General features: G+C 41.6%; 1 protein-coding gene across 2 annotated transcripts in view; it reads right to left on the bottom strand.

Annotated features, from left to right (window-relative positions):
• Positions 1 to 18524, bottom strand: part of mxi1 (max interactor 1, dimerization protein) — a 29235-nt gene extending 10711 nt beyond the window's left edge. The window contains exons 1-3 of one of the 2 annotated variants that reach the window (XM_053330752.1): positions 18124 to 18524; positions 15526 to 15628; positions 10868 to 10897 (exon numbers count right to left, since the gene is read on the bottom strand). In XM_053330752.1, coding sequence (XP_053186727.1) covers positions 10868 to 10897; positions 15526 to 15628; positions 18124 to 18352 — 362 coding nt within the window. In that variant the 5' untranslated portion in view covers positions 18353 to 18524. Of the gene's footprint in view, positions 1 to 10867; positions 10898 to 15525; positions 15629 to 15849; positions 16318 to 18123 lie in introns of those variants that run through there. The other variant, XM_053330760.1, reaches the window with a different exon arrangement.
• Between the last annotated feature and the right edge of the window lie 1727 nt (positions 18525 to 20251).

Below are 20251 nucleotides of genomic sequence, written 5' to 3'. Positions count from 1 at the left end.
TAGGTTGACTGCTGGAACAGTCATCAAAGAGCCAACTGCCTGGCTGTTAAACCGGAGCACGCCATGTGTGCTTTAGCCAACTACAGCTTTATTATCTGAGCTATAAATGGCGAGTTCAGGAAATGACAAATGCAGACGGAGACAAGCTTCTGTGTTGAATAGGTCTGGATTTGGATGGCATAATCATTATTCTAGGTTTTCCCCTCCTGTGGAAAAGTTTGTGTGATTTGTAATTTGACAGATGGTTCTAGCATCAGCCCGTGGTCAGCAAGTGATGTGTTACCCACAGTATCAGTGATACAAGCAGGACAATGCACCGGACCACGCCGCTAACTCTTCAAACCTATTGGACTTTAATTTAAAATGATGTCATTGTTAGCGGAGATGGAGAGCTGTACGTTGAGGCTAGTGTGGCAAAAAGTTATATTCTGTCTGCTGCTGATGCGTCAGTTTGTCCGTCACGTTTTCTATTTGCACACGCAAACACAAGATTAGAGCCGTCTTTGCCCTACAGCGACTGTGGGCTCTCTTTTTCTGACTAACTGATGCTTCCCTCATCTCCTTTATGAAATATGGACAGATGGGATAGATGCAGGGAGAGTCGGGAGTGAGATAGAGAGGGTGAGAGATATAGAGAGAGTGGGGGAGGAAGGGGAGGGAAGGGGAGAGAGAGGGGGAGAGAGAGGGGGGGTGGGGTGTTCTGCCTGTGTAATCTGCCCAGAAACTAGCCACCGGCACAAATGAGAGCCGGTCTGTCAGGACTTCCACTGCAACTGCAAACAACTCAAATCCAGTCTGTTTGTTTCAAGTTCAATGTTGACGGAAACACAAAAAAAAACCATGCTTGTTGGGTGTTAAGTGAATCCATCTGAAGAGCCGTGAGTGCATATATTTTATGCATGTGTGACACTAGTGGAAATTTAACCCCATGATCATGAAGCTGCAAAGGAGAGAAGACTAACTGAACTCGGGTTGCTCAGGTGATCTCAAGGTCTTCATCTTCATCGTCACCAGCTCTTCAGACAGAGAAAACTCTCTCCGTCATCAGTGTCTTTCTGCATGACGGTCAACGACCTGAACAGTTCAATCGTCCACTAAAGGTTTCACTGCACTGTCCAAACTGACAACCAATTGTTAAAACTGACAAACATTGCTGAGGAACAGGGGTGGGGGGGTGTTCTCCTCTCTCTCCAACACGCAGCTACCTCTTCGGAGGAATTAAACAAATATTAACAAGTCTTGGTATTCCATGGGAACTGTGCCGGATGATGACCTATATTCTGGTTAGATGGCAGGGAACAAAAAAGAAATGCAGAGGGGTGGAAATTCATTGCTGCATGTTGGTGGGTGGGTGGGAATAGGACTTTGATATTTCTGAACATGCAGGCAGTTGTGACCTCAATCCTCGAAAAGGAGATTCAACGTGTGGAAGAGTATCTTTCTGATGAACAGTAAAGCTCACTGTAAAAAACTAAACAAAAACAAAAACATATATGGATTCAGGGTAGCGCTGAACAATTAATAGAATTTTAATCACGATCTGGACTTACGCTTCCCACAATCAAATTAACGTGATCGAGCGATATAGAAAATGCGTCCTCTGTCCATAAAGTTTCTTGGATGAAAGAAAGAAGTCTGAAAGAGTAACGTGTGAAAAATAGACCAGTGGAGGGTGAGGAGCTTGTCCCTCAAAGCAGATCTCATCATCTGTTGTTTGGAGATGTTTCTGTTTTAAGGCGAGTGATGTTAAGCAAGAACAGATCATATACAAAGAGTGCTCTAAGGGTTGTGTCAGCGCCACAAAGCAACACAACTAACTTCTTCAACCACCTGAAAACACATCATACACTGCCATGTGATGAATTCATGGAGGCCAAACGTTACTACAGCTGCTAACGTGATTCATCCAACATCAACTCAGACGTCCATAGTAGTGATTCTGTTCAGAGCATCACTGTATCCATCCAGCTCACAAAGACTCATAACCCTAGCCCTAACCCAATCACATTTCATTTGACCACAGATATGTGTCACACTGAGGATACTGAAGGCTTCAGGAAAATGGTAAAAACACTGAACCAAAGATATGTTATCCCCTCACGCAATTATTTTATCTGTAAATTCATATTTATAATTTTTAATGATTTGTTTTTCTTTAAAGAGATGCAGAAAATATTGGTGAATAGAAGCACCAATTTATTTTTAAAGATTTGCACATTAAGGAGCAAAATGGATGTGAAAGCAGAACATGTATATGTCAAATATATTTTTGTCATTAAAATCAATGAATATTTGTGATATTAATCTTGATCTAAATATTGATCAAAATAATTGTGAAATAATCATTTTGATTATAATCGTGCAGCCCTAATTCAAGGCTGAAACCACTCTGGAAACAGGGGGCAATAAAATGCAAATGGAACTTTAAAAAAAATCAATCCCACCCTGCCCCTGCTCGACCAATCTGTAAGCCACGAGCAGTAAATAAAGTGAAACGTAGGCGGACCAATGCTGTTGTCACGCTAACCAGCTGAAGCTACACCAAACCACAAACATCATCAGTTGTGACGCATAGCAACAGCGCAGTGGAGGGATGGAGGACAGTTTGGCAAAAGTGGAAACAGAGGAGACAGACGTGAAGGAAAAGATTGAACAAATGCAGAGAAAAGAGATAAAAGAGTAGCAATGCAGCAATTTCCCCTCTTAGAGCAAGATGTAAACACGTGCTTGTACACATGTACACATACACACACGTGCAAAGTTCACTGGAGTAGAGAGAGAGGGAGGCAAGGGAGAGGAGGAGGGGGGTGGAGGTGGAGGGGGAGGGTAGAGGGGGGGTGCTAGCTGCGTGGCAGGGCCAAGAGACTCTGGGGCTGAAACCCATCACTAACACACGGATTAGCTCACACGTGCACACTGCCTTTTAATCTGCTCCACTGACAAAGGTTGGGAGAGAAAAAGAAAGAGGGTGGGAGAGAAAGAGATGGAGTTATTGAAAGGGACGGTCATGGATACAGAGCCAGAGACGGGGCAGGGAAGCAACGAGATGGAGTTAGTGGAAGGGACATGCCTTTAGATGAACTCTACAAAAATCAGCTGAATGAGAAACAGGCATATTATCAATACATTTATCTTTAGAAACCCCCCCCCCCAGAGCCCTTTAATACAGCCCATGTGACTAAATACCCACATCTGCATCAAACAGTACACCCGTCCTTACTGTCCTCTTCCACAATCCCACCCGAGCTCACAGTCCCACCCACAACCCGCAGTTTTCCTTTGAGTTTTGTGCGACTCGGGGGAAACAGTGGTGGTGGGGTGGAGGGGGGTGGGGGGGGGGGGGTTGCACTATAAGCCCACATTTACAGCTGTGGATGTGTTTTAATACACAATAGTAGGTGGGGGCGAGCGTGTAATCCAAATATTGTAGCTTTAATGTGCAAACACACAGATGTACACAGCTGCTTTGCTTACTCACTTACGTGGGTTAAATTCACATACTTATCTTGCTAAGTCACTTAACCCAGTTGGCACGTGTGCCGCTCCTCTGGGGTTAGACTTAATTTTTTCCAACGTGGCAATAATGACGACTCAGTCTACATTCTGATGATGTGTAAGGATGTGAAGTGCCTATGATGGGAGTAAAGGGTGGCAACCTCTCTCTCGGCTTCCTCATCTCGCTGCTCTCATTGGTGAAACGCTAACCTCTATGATTGGTCAGAAAGCAGTGGTGTTTTCCCCCTTTTCCCCCAGCTGTACGGCTAAAAATAGAAGCCATAGTCAGATTTAGCCTAATTGAGTCTGTCTTGTGTCTTCAACAGGCATCCTGTTTTCCCCACTTTCCATCTTCATCTCTCTCTGTCTCCTTAAGGTACGGATTAAGTTTGCTCGGCATCTCACATGACAAACAGCTGCAGGAAGGAGGAAGGAAAACAGGAATATTTCTTCCTGGAACAGCATGCAACAGCAGCTTCATCCATTTGGCACACAGTGGGCTTATTAACAAGCCTGACACAATGCTGTTAATGGCACAGGTTGAACAACATGCTGTGTGGGAGGATCTGAACACTTTGCTGAATGTTACAGTACAGCCTGAACATACAGTTCCCATCTCAAGTTCATTGATTTAAACACCTACAAACAGGGCTGCTCTATTATGGCAAAAATCTTAATTACAATCATTCTGGTCAATACTGAGATGACAATTATTGAATATGATTTCTTATTGACTTTGGAAATATTATGAATTTCCTGAACTTTTTTTCTGAAACTGTACTCAGACATAATTCAGCTGAAAAACAAATAAAATGAACGTAAAAAAATATATAGAAAAATAAAAATACACACACACACACACACACAAAATAATAAATTAAAAATAAATCCAACTAATCTGTTTTATTGCACTGCCACAGCCTACTTAAATATATATTATATATATTAAAAAAATTAAGTTAGAGCAACATAATTGAGGTCATATTAGGTCTATCATATTGTATAGTAGTGATATGGAATTATTGAAACCTGGTTTCCACTGGTAGATATTACTCTCTGGAGAACAGCTTTACATACAAACAAACTGATTTCACCGAAAAAAAGCCAATTTAAAATATATATATATATATATTAAAACAAGCTGTGACTCAGATGTCCTGGGCTTTCACTTGCTGACTAAGCCCGTATGCTGTCCGGCCTTGTTCCATTTGGTTACGCTGTCCCTCCACAGAATGCTGTGCGGATGCACTTTTACAGGATAAGGGCACAACAAGAAGGCGCAGAGATAAGACGAGTCAAGGGTCAGAAGAGCGAGACGGGAAGAGAGTGATGGGTGAGCCTTCAAGTGCCTACAACCAATCCCCCTGTGTGGGGTTTTCTTTACACCTGTCTACAGAGCATCAGTGTGGAGTTGGATTCAGAAGATGTGAGGCAAAACAGTGGTGACCTATGATTTTACACCATATTCTACCATCTGACAGAAAGCCAGTGGGAATGCAAAGATACGTCCACAGAATCTCTATATTCTCAAGGAGCTGACATCAATCTCAAATTCAGCATATTCCACTGAAATAACAGCAAATATAAATAAACACATTAGTTGATCATAGATAATAAATGAGAGAGGCAGTGATGCTACGTCATATAATGTGCGGATTCATAAAAAAACAGAGCTCAGTTTCTCCTTATTAAGAAGCTTTTACTGCAAGAGGTAGCTACAGGAAGTTTTGAGTTTATATTAACAAGATGCTAACACTACAAAAGGTCTGCTAATTGTTCCTTTCTTCCATTCTTAAACATGCTTATTCGAAAAATGAAAAAAAGAATCATATACTTGATATTCATGGTTTCTGCTCAGGCCTATTGATATAGGCGAGTGCCTCTATTAAAAAGGAAAGTGACCGGCTTGCTCAGGGTGCCAAACCACCAAAACTATCTACTATCACACCTGGCAACCCAGCAGGCAGGTAAATTAATTAAGGGTAATTCACTCCTACGCCTCTAATGAAAACACAACACACCCACATGACAAAAAACAAAAGTCCACGTGTCCTGTCTTATGGTGCCAAAGTACACAGCCTAAATAAGATACAGCATGTTATGGGCCAACACATTAAAAAAGTATGACTTCCTCATTACAGCTGGGCTCCTGCCACACTAGTTAGTGGAAGAGGTAAACTGTTAGCCACAGCAACAATTTGTCACCATTTGACTGGTCGCTGGAGCATACCCCACCCCGATGCTGGGTCATGCCTCACTGTGTTAATTACAGGGCAGGACCACTCACTGTGCACACACTGACACAGTGGGAGGAGAGATCAGGTTTTGCGTGCTGCTTCACTTACTCAGGTGTGTTTGACCTATCTCTCTGCTCATCCTATCAGCCTGTCAATTACTTCCTTGTCCTCTGACACTGTTGTTAGCTAAGCCAGAGCCAAGCTAGGCAAGACTAGCACCCAGTAGTCTGTGAGAGTAAGGCGCGGGGGGTGGGGGGGGGGTTGCCCCAGCACGTGTGCATGCTCTAGCTGGGCTCACCAGACCAAAGATCAAGTCCCTTAAGCTGCTTTTCGGAGCCAAGAAAAGCTTACAAGTCGTCACGTTGGTCAGAACAAATGGTCCCAGTTTTAGGCCCTGCAGCAAAGCCTGAGAATAGGCTGCACTCACTGGGCAGGCAACAGAGAGACTGGTGGAGCAGTTTGGCTTTCTTCAAGGAGCATCAGCACAGCCAGAGAAAATGCAGTCCAGGCTTATTCATGTTTGACTGCTCATCCAACCCCAAGGCCTCCAACAACAGTACTGAGCTCATAGCCCACTGGTTAGAAAGAATAGAAATACTTGAAGGTGGATGAAATGTACCATTTGAAAAATGTGACACCTACAATTGTGGTGATATTCAGCAGTGAGTTGTAGTGCTTTGCCTGGAGAACATTTCATAGAAACTACTGCTATCACAAGGCTTGTGGCAGTAACAGATACACTCAATCAATGTTGACAGTAACTCATTACTTCGTAACACATCACAGTTGTATTATTACTTTTTTCACTAACAAATAGTGTAAGAGATTACAATTTGAAATTCAGTAAATACACTATAATTACTAATCCCAGTAATGCTCCATCACTTTTACACTTGTGAGTCGGTGTGTTCAGCTGTCAGGCTGCTCCAGAGGAGGAGAAATATGACTTGTGGGAAAAACAAAGTTGTGTTGCTACTATTGCTGGCTTGTTAATGTTAGCCATGGGTATCCTTACATTCAGGAGTCAACTGACGCTAATTTAGTTCAGAGTTGAGAGGGTGTGTGAATCGTGCAGCTCTGAGGTCACAAAGTGAGCTGCAGTCAGCATCCTGTTGCTCATGCTCACAATCCATCAATGCGAGCTAGCAGCGGCGCCTAACATTAGCCAGCTAAAACCATAATATCACAATATTCACAGGCTTTTTCTGTTAGCTTGTTTGTCCAATAGAAAGAAACCCAACTAGGGGCAGATGTGGGCAGACTCTAAGCTAACAGTGGTTAGTGTAGCACCTAGTTGGTGCTGTAGGGGGGCTGGAGGGAGACAAGGTACTTGGGAGCATGCATACATGTCACATACTTCTTTTCATACGTCTTTTCCACAGAAGTCAGTCCACAGGCTGTTCTTACATAATTCTTACATAGTGAATCTTTTAAAGGCAACTTTGACAGAGCTGACAGCTCAAAATAAAAGTAACTAACATAACAAGTTACTTTTAATGCTGAATAATGAATATTATTGTAATTAGTAATTAATCATTTTTTTTAATTAAAGTGACTAAACTTAAACTTGACCAACACTGCACTCAAGATGAGGAATGCACCCTATAATCAGACAACATGTTCTCACATGCTCTTACACATGAGAAATAAACCGTCTCACACAAATAAAAACACTGACAGTGGAGAACACCCACACTGATCCAAAGTTGATTGCAAATGAGGCGTGACTATCCTCATTTACCATTTCACATACCAGTGAGCCAAAACAAATCCAGAGAGGGCAGACCTCATGGATGCTCCTTACATGCCACCCAAGGACAACAGGCTCCTGACTCTTGAGTGAGCCTCTTTAATATTCCACAGGCACACACCGAAAGGTGTTTAAAACACACTGTTTGCCCAACTCCCCTCGTAAAGAATCAAGTGGAAAAGCTAATATTGCTTCCACTGCCTGGGCAGTGAGGGAAATATGATTTGCTGTGTGTGTTATAAGCCTGTCCTCGATAAACAATGTTAAAATGAACAGGTTGAGATGAAGGAGGAGGGTAAATGATAAGCGACCATTCTTGCTGTATTGATTATCTATAAACAGAGACATCATCAAAAAGGGAAAAAAAACTAGTTAAATTAAAGTGTGAGTCATGGTATATTTCAGGTGTGTACTATAAAACACATCCTCTACCTTACAATCAACCAACAACTAAGCTCAGCTATGGAATTCATTATTAAGATGTTTAAAAGAAAAAAGACTAATAGGCGGAAGGCTGTGAGATCAAAGCGGCGGTACTGCGACGTGCACGCATACAAGCCTTTTACTGTTAAACCCCACTAAGGCAGTATAATTTAGTCGTGGCATGTGGAAGTGAAATAGGGCTGTTAGGAGGTACATGATCAAAGCGGCAGAGCCACCGTGTTATCAGGCATCTGGAATGCAGGGTTTTTTTTTTTCTTTTTCGGTGCCTTTTTATCCGCGCCCTGTGGTCTCTGCTGTCCCGACGAGTCTACTTGTCATATGGGGTTATCAAGACCTGCGGTATCCATGCAAGGCAAAGCGCCTTGGCGGGCAGCAGATATGAGTTAGGAAAAAAAAGTCCCAGTCAGTCTGGACTTTAAAAGAGCTCCAATTTACAGGACTTGGAAGTCCGCTGAGATGGAACAAAAGCTGCTGCTGTTGTAGAGTCATGGTATAAGCCTGCTACACTTGGGTGAACAACTATGCTTGATACATATAGCTTACAGTGGGGCATGTGCTTAAAGGGAATTGGATTAAGTGCTGGCAAAAAATGGAGGGATTATAAACGATTCTGACTTTAAGTGTGCTTCTAAAAAGATGGATTACCATTTCAATTTTTACCCTCTTTCTTTGCTAATGGAAATATGAATTTGTCTTGTACTGTTCAACTACAAAGCAACAACACCAAAGCTCAGTGTGTCGAGCCCAAAACAAGAAGGGGGGGTGGGGTGTAAAAAAAGATATCAGCGTATCTGGATTTTGGTATGGTACAGGACGTTCCCGGCCCGCTCTGCTGCAGCTCTCTCTGAGTTTGCACGAACCAGTAAAGTGGAGCCAGGAAAAGGAGGAGGCACAGAATAAAAGTTTCAATGTGTGTTGTACTCATGAAAAGAATGAAAACACACTGATGCAAAACTAATGCTATCAAATTCACAAATGAGTGGTTAAATCTCCTTGGTAATCTCTTTTTATATTTGGCAGCATGAGTTTTATTTAAGTCTGCCCCCCAATAGTTGACCAAACGTTATGAAAAAAAGACTCCTAGGTGGCAAGCAGGACACTGGAACTTGGCTTGGATCTTGAGGAGTTATAGCAGTAATTCACTGACACATAGCCTAAACTGTACACACACTGCACTGATATGTTCACAGCTATACTGCTAACTTTATACTCACTGTCACACACCCTATCTCTCTCCTTGTCTCTCTCCCTTTCTCTCTGTCTCTCTCCCTCTCTCTCCCTAAACTGCACACTCACTACGCACAACCTACCTACATTGAGTTATCCCTTAAGAGGACCTACGCTACTTGTATATCACATTTTATATAGAAAACTCCCCGATGGTTAGGCCCAGCAAGCTTCCAGGCTCCCAATACACTGATGGAAACACTGCAATGTAAGCCTAATGTTAGGCACTTAGCATGACTGCTCTACCATTAGATAGCCTAGATATATAATACATATTGTTATTAAACTTGTGACCACTAGTCAACTAATGACTTGAATGAACGACTATTAGTCAAGTAGGAAAATCCTCCGCAGCCCCAGTTTTATTATGCATGGAATTTCATTTCACTGCTTGATTAAATTATCTATCTAAAGGTTCATAACTGGAGGAGTCATAATTCAGAGCCTGACCATCACAGAGTCTTTCTATGCAGCCATATACAGGCTTTAAGGTAGTCCACTGTGATTGGCAGAGAAGAGTATAAGCTGTAAAAACAGGCGATACTACAAAGCACGGTGACGAGAATGAGCAATGAGTGACCAAAACAGCCTTCACACTGTGGTTTAGGAACAAACAACTGAGCTGGCACCTCTTTTAAAAAAAAATGTATTTGTGTAGGTGGAATACTTAAAAAATGCAATCCCGCACGGGTGCTGCAATCTGCTGGGGCCAGTCAGCCGACCAGCTGGCCTTGTGTGGCATCACATATGAGCACCGAGATGACACATCAACTCTTGTCTATATTTAACTCACTGGACGCCACTCCTTCCAATGTTCCCATCCTTTTAGAAGAGGCTGCCAGGGAGAATGGTGAGAAAAACAGGCCGAGGTGATATGTAATTACACTGAATGGATCTAGCCTCCCACATCATTTCATTGTACCCGCACCCTCAGAGATAATGAAATGGAAGGCAAGTTTTTTTTTTTTTTTTTTCTATTTACCATAAATCCTACAAGTCTAGCCGCTCTTATTTATGGTGTCGAAGAAAAACCCTTTAGAGCTTGACTCTTGAAGCCTGCAAAGTCACGGAGCATAAACACCAGCAAGCACCCTATGTGGGTGGTGGACTCAATCTGATAAGGGCTTCTAAGAAACCAGAGTTCGCTCTCTTCAGAAGACTGTGTGGTTAACCACCACAACCTAAGGTGTCCCTGAATACCCCACATTTTTTCCACTGTCGATACTATCTTGAACACAGAGATATAACTCAGTATATAATCATGCTCAGGCTAGAAAGCCACTCGAAGGACATTTTGTTCAGTTATAGGGCAGACTTTGTTGCCGGTACTATGCACCAAACAAAAACCAATCTCTGCATCAAAACAAGCACTGAACTTTTGACTTGGATTCCAGCTCTGCGTGCATGCACCCTTGCCTGCCCGTGTAACTCCAAGCCCTCAGCAGCCAAACTGTTGCATAACTCTAAAAGGGTGCAAAGTGTGTTTAAAAGAGGGGGGGGGGTGGAATAGAGAGGAAGGAATGTCCTTAAATGAACACAACTGGGTCACCCTTTACTTTTGTTTTTAAAGGACCTGTTGAAGAGGAAATGCTAAGCTGAGGAAGTGAAATGACAGACTTCTTCACATTTCAGGGCAGGGTGTGTGCATTTGCCTGCAGGCTGTGCTCAATGATTTAAAGGTGAAATGTTTTGATAAACTTTAATGCCAACTCACCTATTCTTCTCCAGCTCATTATGTGTGGACCTGAAAGGACAGAAAGCAGAAGTTGTTATATAGAGAGCAAATTTAGACACACATACAGTATCGTGTTCCTGAAAAGGTAATGCACTCAGTACAAGGAGATAAGGTGAAATATTAAGAGAGTGAGTATATGACATGGACAAACAGAACCTGCAATAGGCACAGTGAATTGGCTTGTCAAATTTGATTTATGGATTTATTAATTAATCCCAAACGAGACCTACTCTTGGGCTCGACCCGACGCACTGGAGCCTTTCTACCAACAAACGTCAAAGTGACAGCCAGGCATGTACTATCATCTCTTCCTCAATAATGCACAACACAGCTCTGTGAGGATGTGTGTGTGTGTGTGTGTGACACTGCAGCCACAGGCTCACTAAAGTTCACACTGTGCATGTGTGTGTATGTGCGCTGCTAGGCAAGTGTGAGCACGCAAACACACACACACACACACACACACACACACACACACACACACACACACACACACACACACACACACACACACACACACCCTCTTCATGCAGCGACCAGGGTTCAGCGCTCTGTTAATAATGTAAAGTGAATCAGCTGGTCCCTAAGAGTGTCTTTGTGTTGCAACACACTGAAGGGAGATGAGCCCTCCTCCTGATGCTTAAATGGCCGAGTTCCCATCCCCACAAGCTGCACTCCACCTCTCTTCAGGAAGGCCCAGGTTTTTATGGGAGGATGATGGACATAGCCTCTCCTGAGTCATGTACACGACATCGCTCTATATTATAGGCTATCAATACTGCAATATGTCTTCTTCTCTCTATTCACATTTAATACTGAGAGATCTGCAATCATCTTAATAAGGGGAGTATAAAATATGGCCTAACTGGGATAGAGGATTGGGGAGGGGATTTAGACAGCGGGACCACCAGTTCTCCAAGGCCGCTTTCATGTCTGTAAAAATGGTCCCTGCTGAGGAGGAAATTATTTCTTTAAGATGAATTATTTACACCTATAAAAACACCATATGTCACGATTAGAATACATTACTGTTCATGTAGTTGAGTATGCAAGACTGGGTGTTAAGTCAACTGTGGCAGTAGATTTGATTTAACATGACATGGTCAATGGCCAAGTTGAGTAGCAGCTATCAAAACAAACAGATTACGGGCATTCACAGATCATCAGACTTCTATTTCTTGTGGGCAAAAACAAATATGTTTCAGCCAAAAAAAAAAAAAAACTCCCAAAAAACAAAACGCTATCATCAGCGTCAATAGCTGCTGTCACAGCAAAACACAGGGCTCATATGTAAGTTGGCCAAGGCCATTTCCTGAAAATCTGCAAGACCTTAAGTGCTAACACGCTCATGCTCTTAAGAGGTTTCAACTTTCATATTCTACGGCTCTGTAGTAGTCATGCATGGCTGTGCTCTGCATCAGCCATGTGCATAAAAAATTTAAAAACTGATTAATCTAAAGCAGCTATATTTGTACAGCATCCCCCTCCTCTGCCGTTCAGCTACTATCACCCTTATAAATGTCATTAAAAAAACAGACATGCAGAAATCTGAAAATGGTCAGTGGCAAAATGAATAGTCACAGTCTTATGTTCACTGCAGGCTTTTACACACACACACACACACACACACACACACACACACACACACACACACACACACACACACACACACACACACACACACAATGTAATTACTCTTTAATAGCAGTGGATCTGCTGTTTTCTGTAACTGTGTCAGGACAATAGTTTTTTTGCCAACAGAAGATGAGCACTTTGGAGAGCACAATTTGCGTCATCAGCTGTCACCATGCTTGTCCTCTGTCAACGCTTCTTAGAAACCCTCATCCGAGTCAGTTCAGTCAACTGTTGGCTGATTATTAAAAAATGATGAAATATGTATTATGAGGGGCTATCACAATGGTGGTTGTTTCAAGTGTTCTGCAAAATGATTGCTTCCACTTTAAAATGATTGCCGAAAAATCAAAGGACCAAGTGTTATTATGAGTGATTGTAGAAACATCTAGGTTTAGGGTTAGCCACTGATACAGACACTAATGGAAGAAATGTGAAACATCTCGACTATTTTTCTCTCAAAGAATCAACTTTGGAGCTGGAAGTCCATTTTTGGGCAACGTAGATGTGACTTACACTGTCTGTTACTATATATAAATGAGACGTCCAATCTGAAGTCCAGGCCCCAATCATTGAGCAAAACACACAATCTACACCTTTGCATGGCCTCTCATTTAGAGAGATCAATCTATGTCAGCTTGTTTTCCTGTAGGCTCACAAACTCCTCACCTGCCTCCTGAATCATATATCTGTGCATCTGGAGCTCAACGACAATAGCATACAGATTATGAACTGGCTCAAGGCCACACACAACATCTGTAGACATGCATGTATATGTGTGTATGTGTGTGTCTGTGTGTGTGTGTGTGTCTGTCTACACACACACACACACACACACACAGAATGGGTCAATGAGATAAAGCAACCCTGCTATAAAGGGTAGGCAATCGAGGACAGAGTAAGATAAGCCCATCACTTTAAGCCTCAACAAGCTACAGAAAAGGTAGCTGGAAGCAGCCGATGCCAGATAGCAAACTGTGTTTAATGTTGTACTCTGGATTATTCTAAGTGAGCAAGAAGATCTAAATGAGTGAGCAGGTGAGGTACGAAGCAATCATTTGGACACCTCCAATAGTCAATAATGAGCTCCTCAGCTTGTCTCTTTTCATCATTCAGGAGGAACACATGAAATCTAATTCAGCTTTAAATTTAGAAGTTGTGGATGTTATGGTCGGATCATTTGCTCAGACCTCAGCAGCTGATGCGTGATGCCTTTCCTTCTGATATAGGGGGTGAAAATTACTCAGAACTTGGACTAATTACCAAAATGTCTCACCTATGCCCACTAGCCATAAAGAGGACTGTTAAATAAAAGTATATCGCTGATGACATGGACGTGTGCCCCGTCAGTGACCTTGGCAGCAGTGGAGGTATCAGAATAATGCTGTTTGGTTGGTTTAGACGTGTAATGGGAATCAAATAAAGTGCATCACAATGTGAGGCTGAGAAATCGTGTTAAATGCTAAATGGTGTTACCTCATTAAGTTGTGAACATGTTTCTTTACAGAGCGAGATCAACACTAAACATCATCCCTGCAGTTTAATCTGTAGTGTTTATTTCTGTTAACGAGCTTTTGGTGAATATCTCCTTCCTCTGCTTCTCTTGATGCCATTTTCTTTCCTGCATATAAACACATCACCAAAATTCTCCTATCTATTATTTTACTTCAACTTTTGTTGACTTGAGCTGACATTGATGTTTGTTGAGAATCTTTCAGATGTATATTTAATAGCATCTTCTTCCACAAACATTATAAGTACGCTTGTAGATTTTGCGTGTTAGCACAAACTCATGGTAAGCGTTATCATTACAGTGTCAGACCTATATCTTATCATGACTGTTGCCATGCAGAACTAAGCAGCGTTTGGCGCTCATGATGAGTAATGCGCAGTTCCTGTTTGTGGCCCGCTCTCACATTAATATTAAAAGGCTCAGAGAGAGAGAGAGAGAGAGAGAGAGAGAGAGAGAGAGAGAGAGAGAGAGAGAGAGAGAGTAGAGAGAGAGAGAGAGAGAGAGAGAGAGAGGCTTTCGTTTGATGTATGGCTGTCAATGGACAGATTAATGTAAGCAGCCTAGCACTAAGAGAGAGCACAATGCCAATGCGTCTTAATTTGGGAGATTCTTGTTTTCTTCTCCAACGTAAGTTTCTGTCATCTGTGTATGCACTGAGCTTGATGGGGATTAATGGGGACATTAATCTTTGTAGTATGATGAGATAGTCTTACACCACAATACAGAAAATAATACATTATTAAACCTCACACATCAACAGCTCAGATACATACGATAACAAGTAAAATGTGAGTGGTGCACATAATGTTTTTATACATTATGGTGAAACATATAACTGATCATTCTAAACATCATAAAAAAGGCTCCACATATTCACCTTTGCATGTCTGCAAACAACACCAACCATAAACCATTTTCTCCTTCAGGACAGAGGGAAACTATCTTCTCTTCCACAGTGTAGGAAACATAAAACGTAATGTGCTCTCTTTAAATATAAAAAACGGACTGTAAAATAAACCAAACCGTTATTAGTTAGGGCTACTCAACATTACAGAGGAGCTTTTTCGTTTTGAAGCCGTCACTTTCTCCATGATCCCTAACCTCAGCCACTGCAGTGTGTTTGACAATCAGCTGATGAAAAGCGAGCAGAGCCGTTGGTGCTTCCCCCTCCCCCCAAGCCAGTAAAACAGCAGTTAAACGTGCACCTATGTATTTAAAACGTTGCTCCACATTTACACATTTATATTTAAAAAGACATCAATGCAAACTTCTTTTTTTAAAACATCATGTGTGTGTGTTTACTGTGCCGTGTAAATGCTGCTTCACCCTTTGGTGACAGCTCGCTGTTTACCAAATAGAAAGCATTGGCAGCGAGTGTATAATAATCACATGCTGCCTGCAACACGTCCTCCCTCCCAGCACAGTGCAAGTAAAAGAAGAAGCACCACAACTGACCTGAGGGACTTGAACATGAAAGAGTGCAGTTTCTTACCTATTGTGGTTACTGCTGAATTTCTTATTTCGGAATTTTCTTTGCCTCTGGTAGTTTGTGTTCTGGTTTGATGGAAATGTCGAAGCATATCCGTGTTCACACTCTGTTGAAAGAAAAATGTGGTTAACGCTTAACCATTGGCGAGTTTGGATACTTCTTCTCAACCACATGTCACAATCCTGTAGGTTAGAGCAAACATGTAGGGTTGTAATCCTCTCCACAACACGGATGAAATGTCGTTTTTTTTCCCCCTAACCCATTTTAAACGCAGACAACAAGGAATATTCTATTCACTAAGACTTCCCCACACATTTCAACAATTACCTCTGTCTCTCCTTTCTAGATATTCCGCTGCTTCCAATAACCTTTGGATATTGATCAGCTGAACAGCCGTCATTCTTCCCGAGGCTGGCTGCCGTTCACGTTAGCTATGCTCTCTTCAGCGTTTATCGTAGAAACGACCGACCGCTTTAAAACACGGGGAAGACAGTGCATCGGCTATTACTACGCTGAATTATATATTTTTAAAAAACGTCGTATTATCGATCTTTCTCGGGGTCTTCGCTGGCTCATTAACAGCCTTGTCGATAGGAGAGAGGGGGAAAATCCAGTGTTTTCCCAAGCTAGCAAGCCACAGCCAATCCTTGCCAGGTTTCGTTGTTATAAAATCTCAAAACCAGTGTATGAAAGTAATAAAAGTTTCTAGGAAACACGATATTAAATTTTTACAAAAATGGATATAAACAATAGAAAAATATCCCCGAGGGAGCCCAGAGCCAGCAAAGTGCCTGCTGCTGCTCGTTTCCTCTGCTCTCCTGTTTGTTTACCTAGCTGCACAGCTGAGAGGCGGGCACACAGTGGAGGAGAGGCCGGTCTCAGCGCGGTGGACTCTGGGAAACTGAGTCCTTTGGTGCATTTATAAAAACACTGTCATACATGCATATTAATTGTCATTCTCAAAATTCAACCTCGCCTTTCATTGTATTTGATCAAGTTACACATACTCTGTGGCAACTTTATGGTATAACTGTAATAATGGCAAATTGGTGAATATCAATAAAAGCACATCTGATGAATTCACATGTGGGACAGTGCAAGTCTGAGGGTCTATACAAAATATTAATAAATGACAGTTGCTGACACTGATGACAATGAAGAAAAAATGTTGAAATAAGTAATACTGTTGAAATATTGAACATTATTTTTTAGATTAGAAGCCTGTAATACTGTATATGAATAAGACATCTTTTACAAAAAACAAAAAAGGCAATCTTGACTAATATGGGTCAGCAATGAAATTAATCTATTATGTTTATGATATGTTGATGATTAAACAATAATAGTGTGTCATAAATCCCTCCTATGGTCACTCTTCCCACTACAGTCTCATCTATCTGTGAAATACACCCTACAAGTCCCATGATTCACCAGGACCGTGGGTATGTACCTGCCGGCTGAAGCCAGGCCCAGCAACACGTGACGTAGCTACCTAGCCGCATCCTGATTAGTAGATGCCTTTGACAGGCGTCGAGGGTTGAGCTCGCTTCTAGCCAATCACAGGCGGACTCTGCGCCATGTGGAAACCTCTGTGGCACGCCCACAAATAGCAGGAAGCAAACAATCGAGAGAAAGAGCATCTGCGATCCGCTGCTGCAAAATTACCACTATTTCTTACATCATTATATTACTCGAAGGACTTTTACGACACGCATGACTCTGTGTAATGTACTCTCACAACTCAGCCCTGCTTCGACAGCTGAATATGAACGTCGAGGGAAAACAGGCTGTTTTTCACGTCGCTTTCAATCATGAGTTGACAAAATGAAGAGGTCATCAAGAATAATAACAAAATCGGCTTTAATGTTTCTTAAAAAAAACAAAACAACCTTCAAGTAAATAAGATTAAGGCCAGGTTCTACTTTGCAATTTGATATCTACCTACTTCAATCAACCCATGTCCAGTTGCCTGATTCCCTCAAGCTAAACATGCTAAAAAATAATATATAAAAACACACAGTGCAGACATTCCTCTCATTTATAAATGTTCGAATCTCCATTCAGGTATGTCCTCTGTTTTATCTATAAAGTTTTAGGTTTTTTCGATTGAGTATGCGGGGGCACAATGACATCATCCTAAACTGAGTTGGAGGGCGCTGCAATGGTCAGATTTATCCTATCTGAGTGGTAGCCAGCATGCACACCCACACACGCACACACGATCACTAGCCTATATCACATTGCTACATCTATCGCCTATCTATAGCCTACTGAAGGGAAACAGCACATTCAAGGGGCTGAGAGTTGTGCAGGCGCAAAGCGATGCACGGTGCCCCACTTGCAGATAATGCAGATGAAAATGATCCACAGTATAATGAAAGCGTGTATGTTTGCACTCTCCTATAAATGCACTGACTATACCACTCTTTAGTCTGGTACCCAGGCATAGGCTGTACTTATAGTAGGCAGTGGTGCTTAGTTGAATGAACTCAGTCCTTTGTTGTCTGAGTCTGTTGACAATGAAGTGTTGTTTTCCTAAAAATTCAGAGGCAAATGAAAAAAAAAAAAAAGAAGGATCAAACGCAGCACAAATAAACTCACTTCCGTCCTTCCTGTCGGCGCTCTCAAGAAACCTAGCAGCCTCCAGCAAAACTTGTACATTTTTCAGAAAAGTGTTGATCTGCTCCATGTGGGAGTCTTTGGAGTTGAAGACGTCATTGAAAGGGCAATCAGACATCTCGAAATCTTGCTGATCCAAGAGAGACGCCTCGGAATCAAAAAAGAAGTCCTCACTCTTCAAACTTCTTCTTTGCCTCTCACTTTTGGCCATTTTTTCCTGTCAGTTTTGTCTTGTTTCTGGAGAAGAGCTGAGCGCAGGGAGCAGAGAGCAGTGAACTACCAGTGGGCGCTGCTCTTGTCGGATGGTTCCTCTTTTCTTTCTTTCTTTCTTTCTTTCTTTTTTTTTTATGAATGCGGGGTGTTTAATGTGGAGCAGTGGCCAATGTCAGTAGATGGTTGTGCGAAAACGAAAGCCCGCCCCCCACCCCCCCCCTCTCTGTGTGAGGAGGTCCGCATGGTCCCTGTGCCCGTCCTGCTTCATCTACTGTGATTTATTACATTGTAATCACAGGATGTAATATCTTATTTAATACATTGTCTTGATTGAGTTTGATATTTATAAGTAAGTAATAAGTAAGTAATTTATAAGTAAGTAATAATGGATCATATGGCATTACAAGTAAGAATCATAAGAGTCAGAAGTAAGCAATAATGTATACTTGAAGTAGCAATAACATAGCAGTATTAGCAGGTTTGGGAAGGTTCCTTTGGTTCCTTACAGATTACCCTATTTAAAATATAATAAGTAATGTAAATATTTCAATTACTTAATCAAACTAATATAACTTATTACATTTGATTACTTTTTGATTACTTTTCTAAAATTCTAACAATTGTTTTCAGCCATTAGGACAAGTGTACCCATTAAGCCCACCGAAATCTAAGTTAAGGTTTTTTCATAGATACTGACATGATTTATAAGAGAGATCATTTCTTATAAAGCAAGATTTATCACTCATTTTAAAATGTATTCAGTAGTTCATGTAGATTTTGTAGATTTTTTATGAAAAAAGTCAAACATCTGGCTTAGCTACTTGGAACTGTGACACAATTTCAGCCTATGCATGTTCCAGAAAAGCCCATGTCATGATTTATTTAAAAAATAGAAAAAAATATATTGTTTTCAAAGAATTAAAAACAGCAATAGCTACATGTTTTTAGTAACATGATTAATGTTAAAAATGAGGGGGAAAACCCTCCTGAGCATTTTACATACTTTCTATTTTAAATGTCTTTCTTTCTCTTTGATATAATTTAGGAATGTTTAATTGTGTATATATATTTGACTGTTATGAACAACAAAATTAAGTGAAGCCACCAGTAATGTTCATGACTAATAAATTCACTGTAAATACTTTTCACAGCTGTCCTGTTTTCAGTGGATATGATACTTTCACAAAAAATCAGTAGAAGACATAAAAAGCTATAAGAAACTATAATCCACCTCTATGCTTGGCATCATTAGCATTAGTATTGGTGTGGTAGCTGTAGTATAGCAGCAGCAATAGAAGAGGCAGTATAAGTGGTTGAAGTAGCAGCATTAGTTCTCATAGTTGCGCGTGTGTTTATTTACATTTGAGGCCTTTATGATCTGAAACCCAAAATGTTTTTCTATGGAACTATTCTGACAGAGAGGCAGGAGGACAGAGAGGAACTTACAGGACAGAACTGTATGTAGTAAAACACAATAGTGCATCTATAGATTGTCCTGTATGTGTCAGGAATGCTAACTGAGAGATAAGTCCTTAGCCTTGATCTTGTGCCATTCTCTGTAGACCTTTAACTGAGTTGTTTTTATACTGCAGCTGAGTCCATTTTCAACCGGAACATGTCGAGGCATAGGCCTCTACTCTGCTCTGATACCCCCCCCCCTCTGCCACTTCAAAGAGCCAGCAGCAGCCCATGATCGTTTGATGTAAAGTTCACAGAGACAGAAACTTTCAAGTCTGACACACAGGGGAATCTCTGAAGGTCTCTGCCGCCCCTGCCCCACCTCTCCACCCTCAGTAAGGGGTGGCTGTAGAGGAAGGAAACCCATTTCAGAGTGGTCCTGTTTGGAGTTTGAAAGGTGCCACTGCCAGCACATTGACAAAATAAGTGTATTGAAAAA

Source organism: Scomber japonicus, chromosome 2 (assembly GCF_027409825.1).
Source record: "Scomber japonicus isolate fScoJap1 chromosome 2, fScoJap1.pri, whole genome shotgun sequence".
In the NCBI taxonomy this organism is placed as follows: Eukaryota; Metazoa; Chordata; class Actinopteri; order Scombriformes; family Scombridae; genus Scomber; species Scomber japonicus.
Note: the sequence above shows the minus strand (reverse complement) of the source record. Positions and strands in the feature narration are given on the sequence as shown.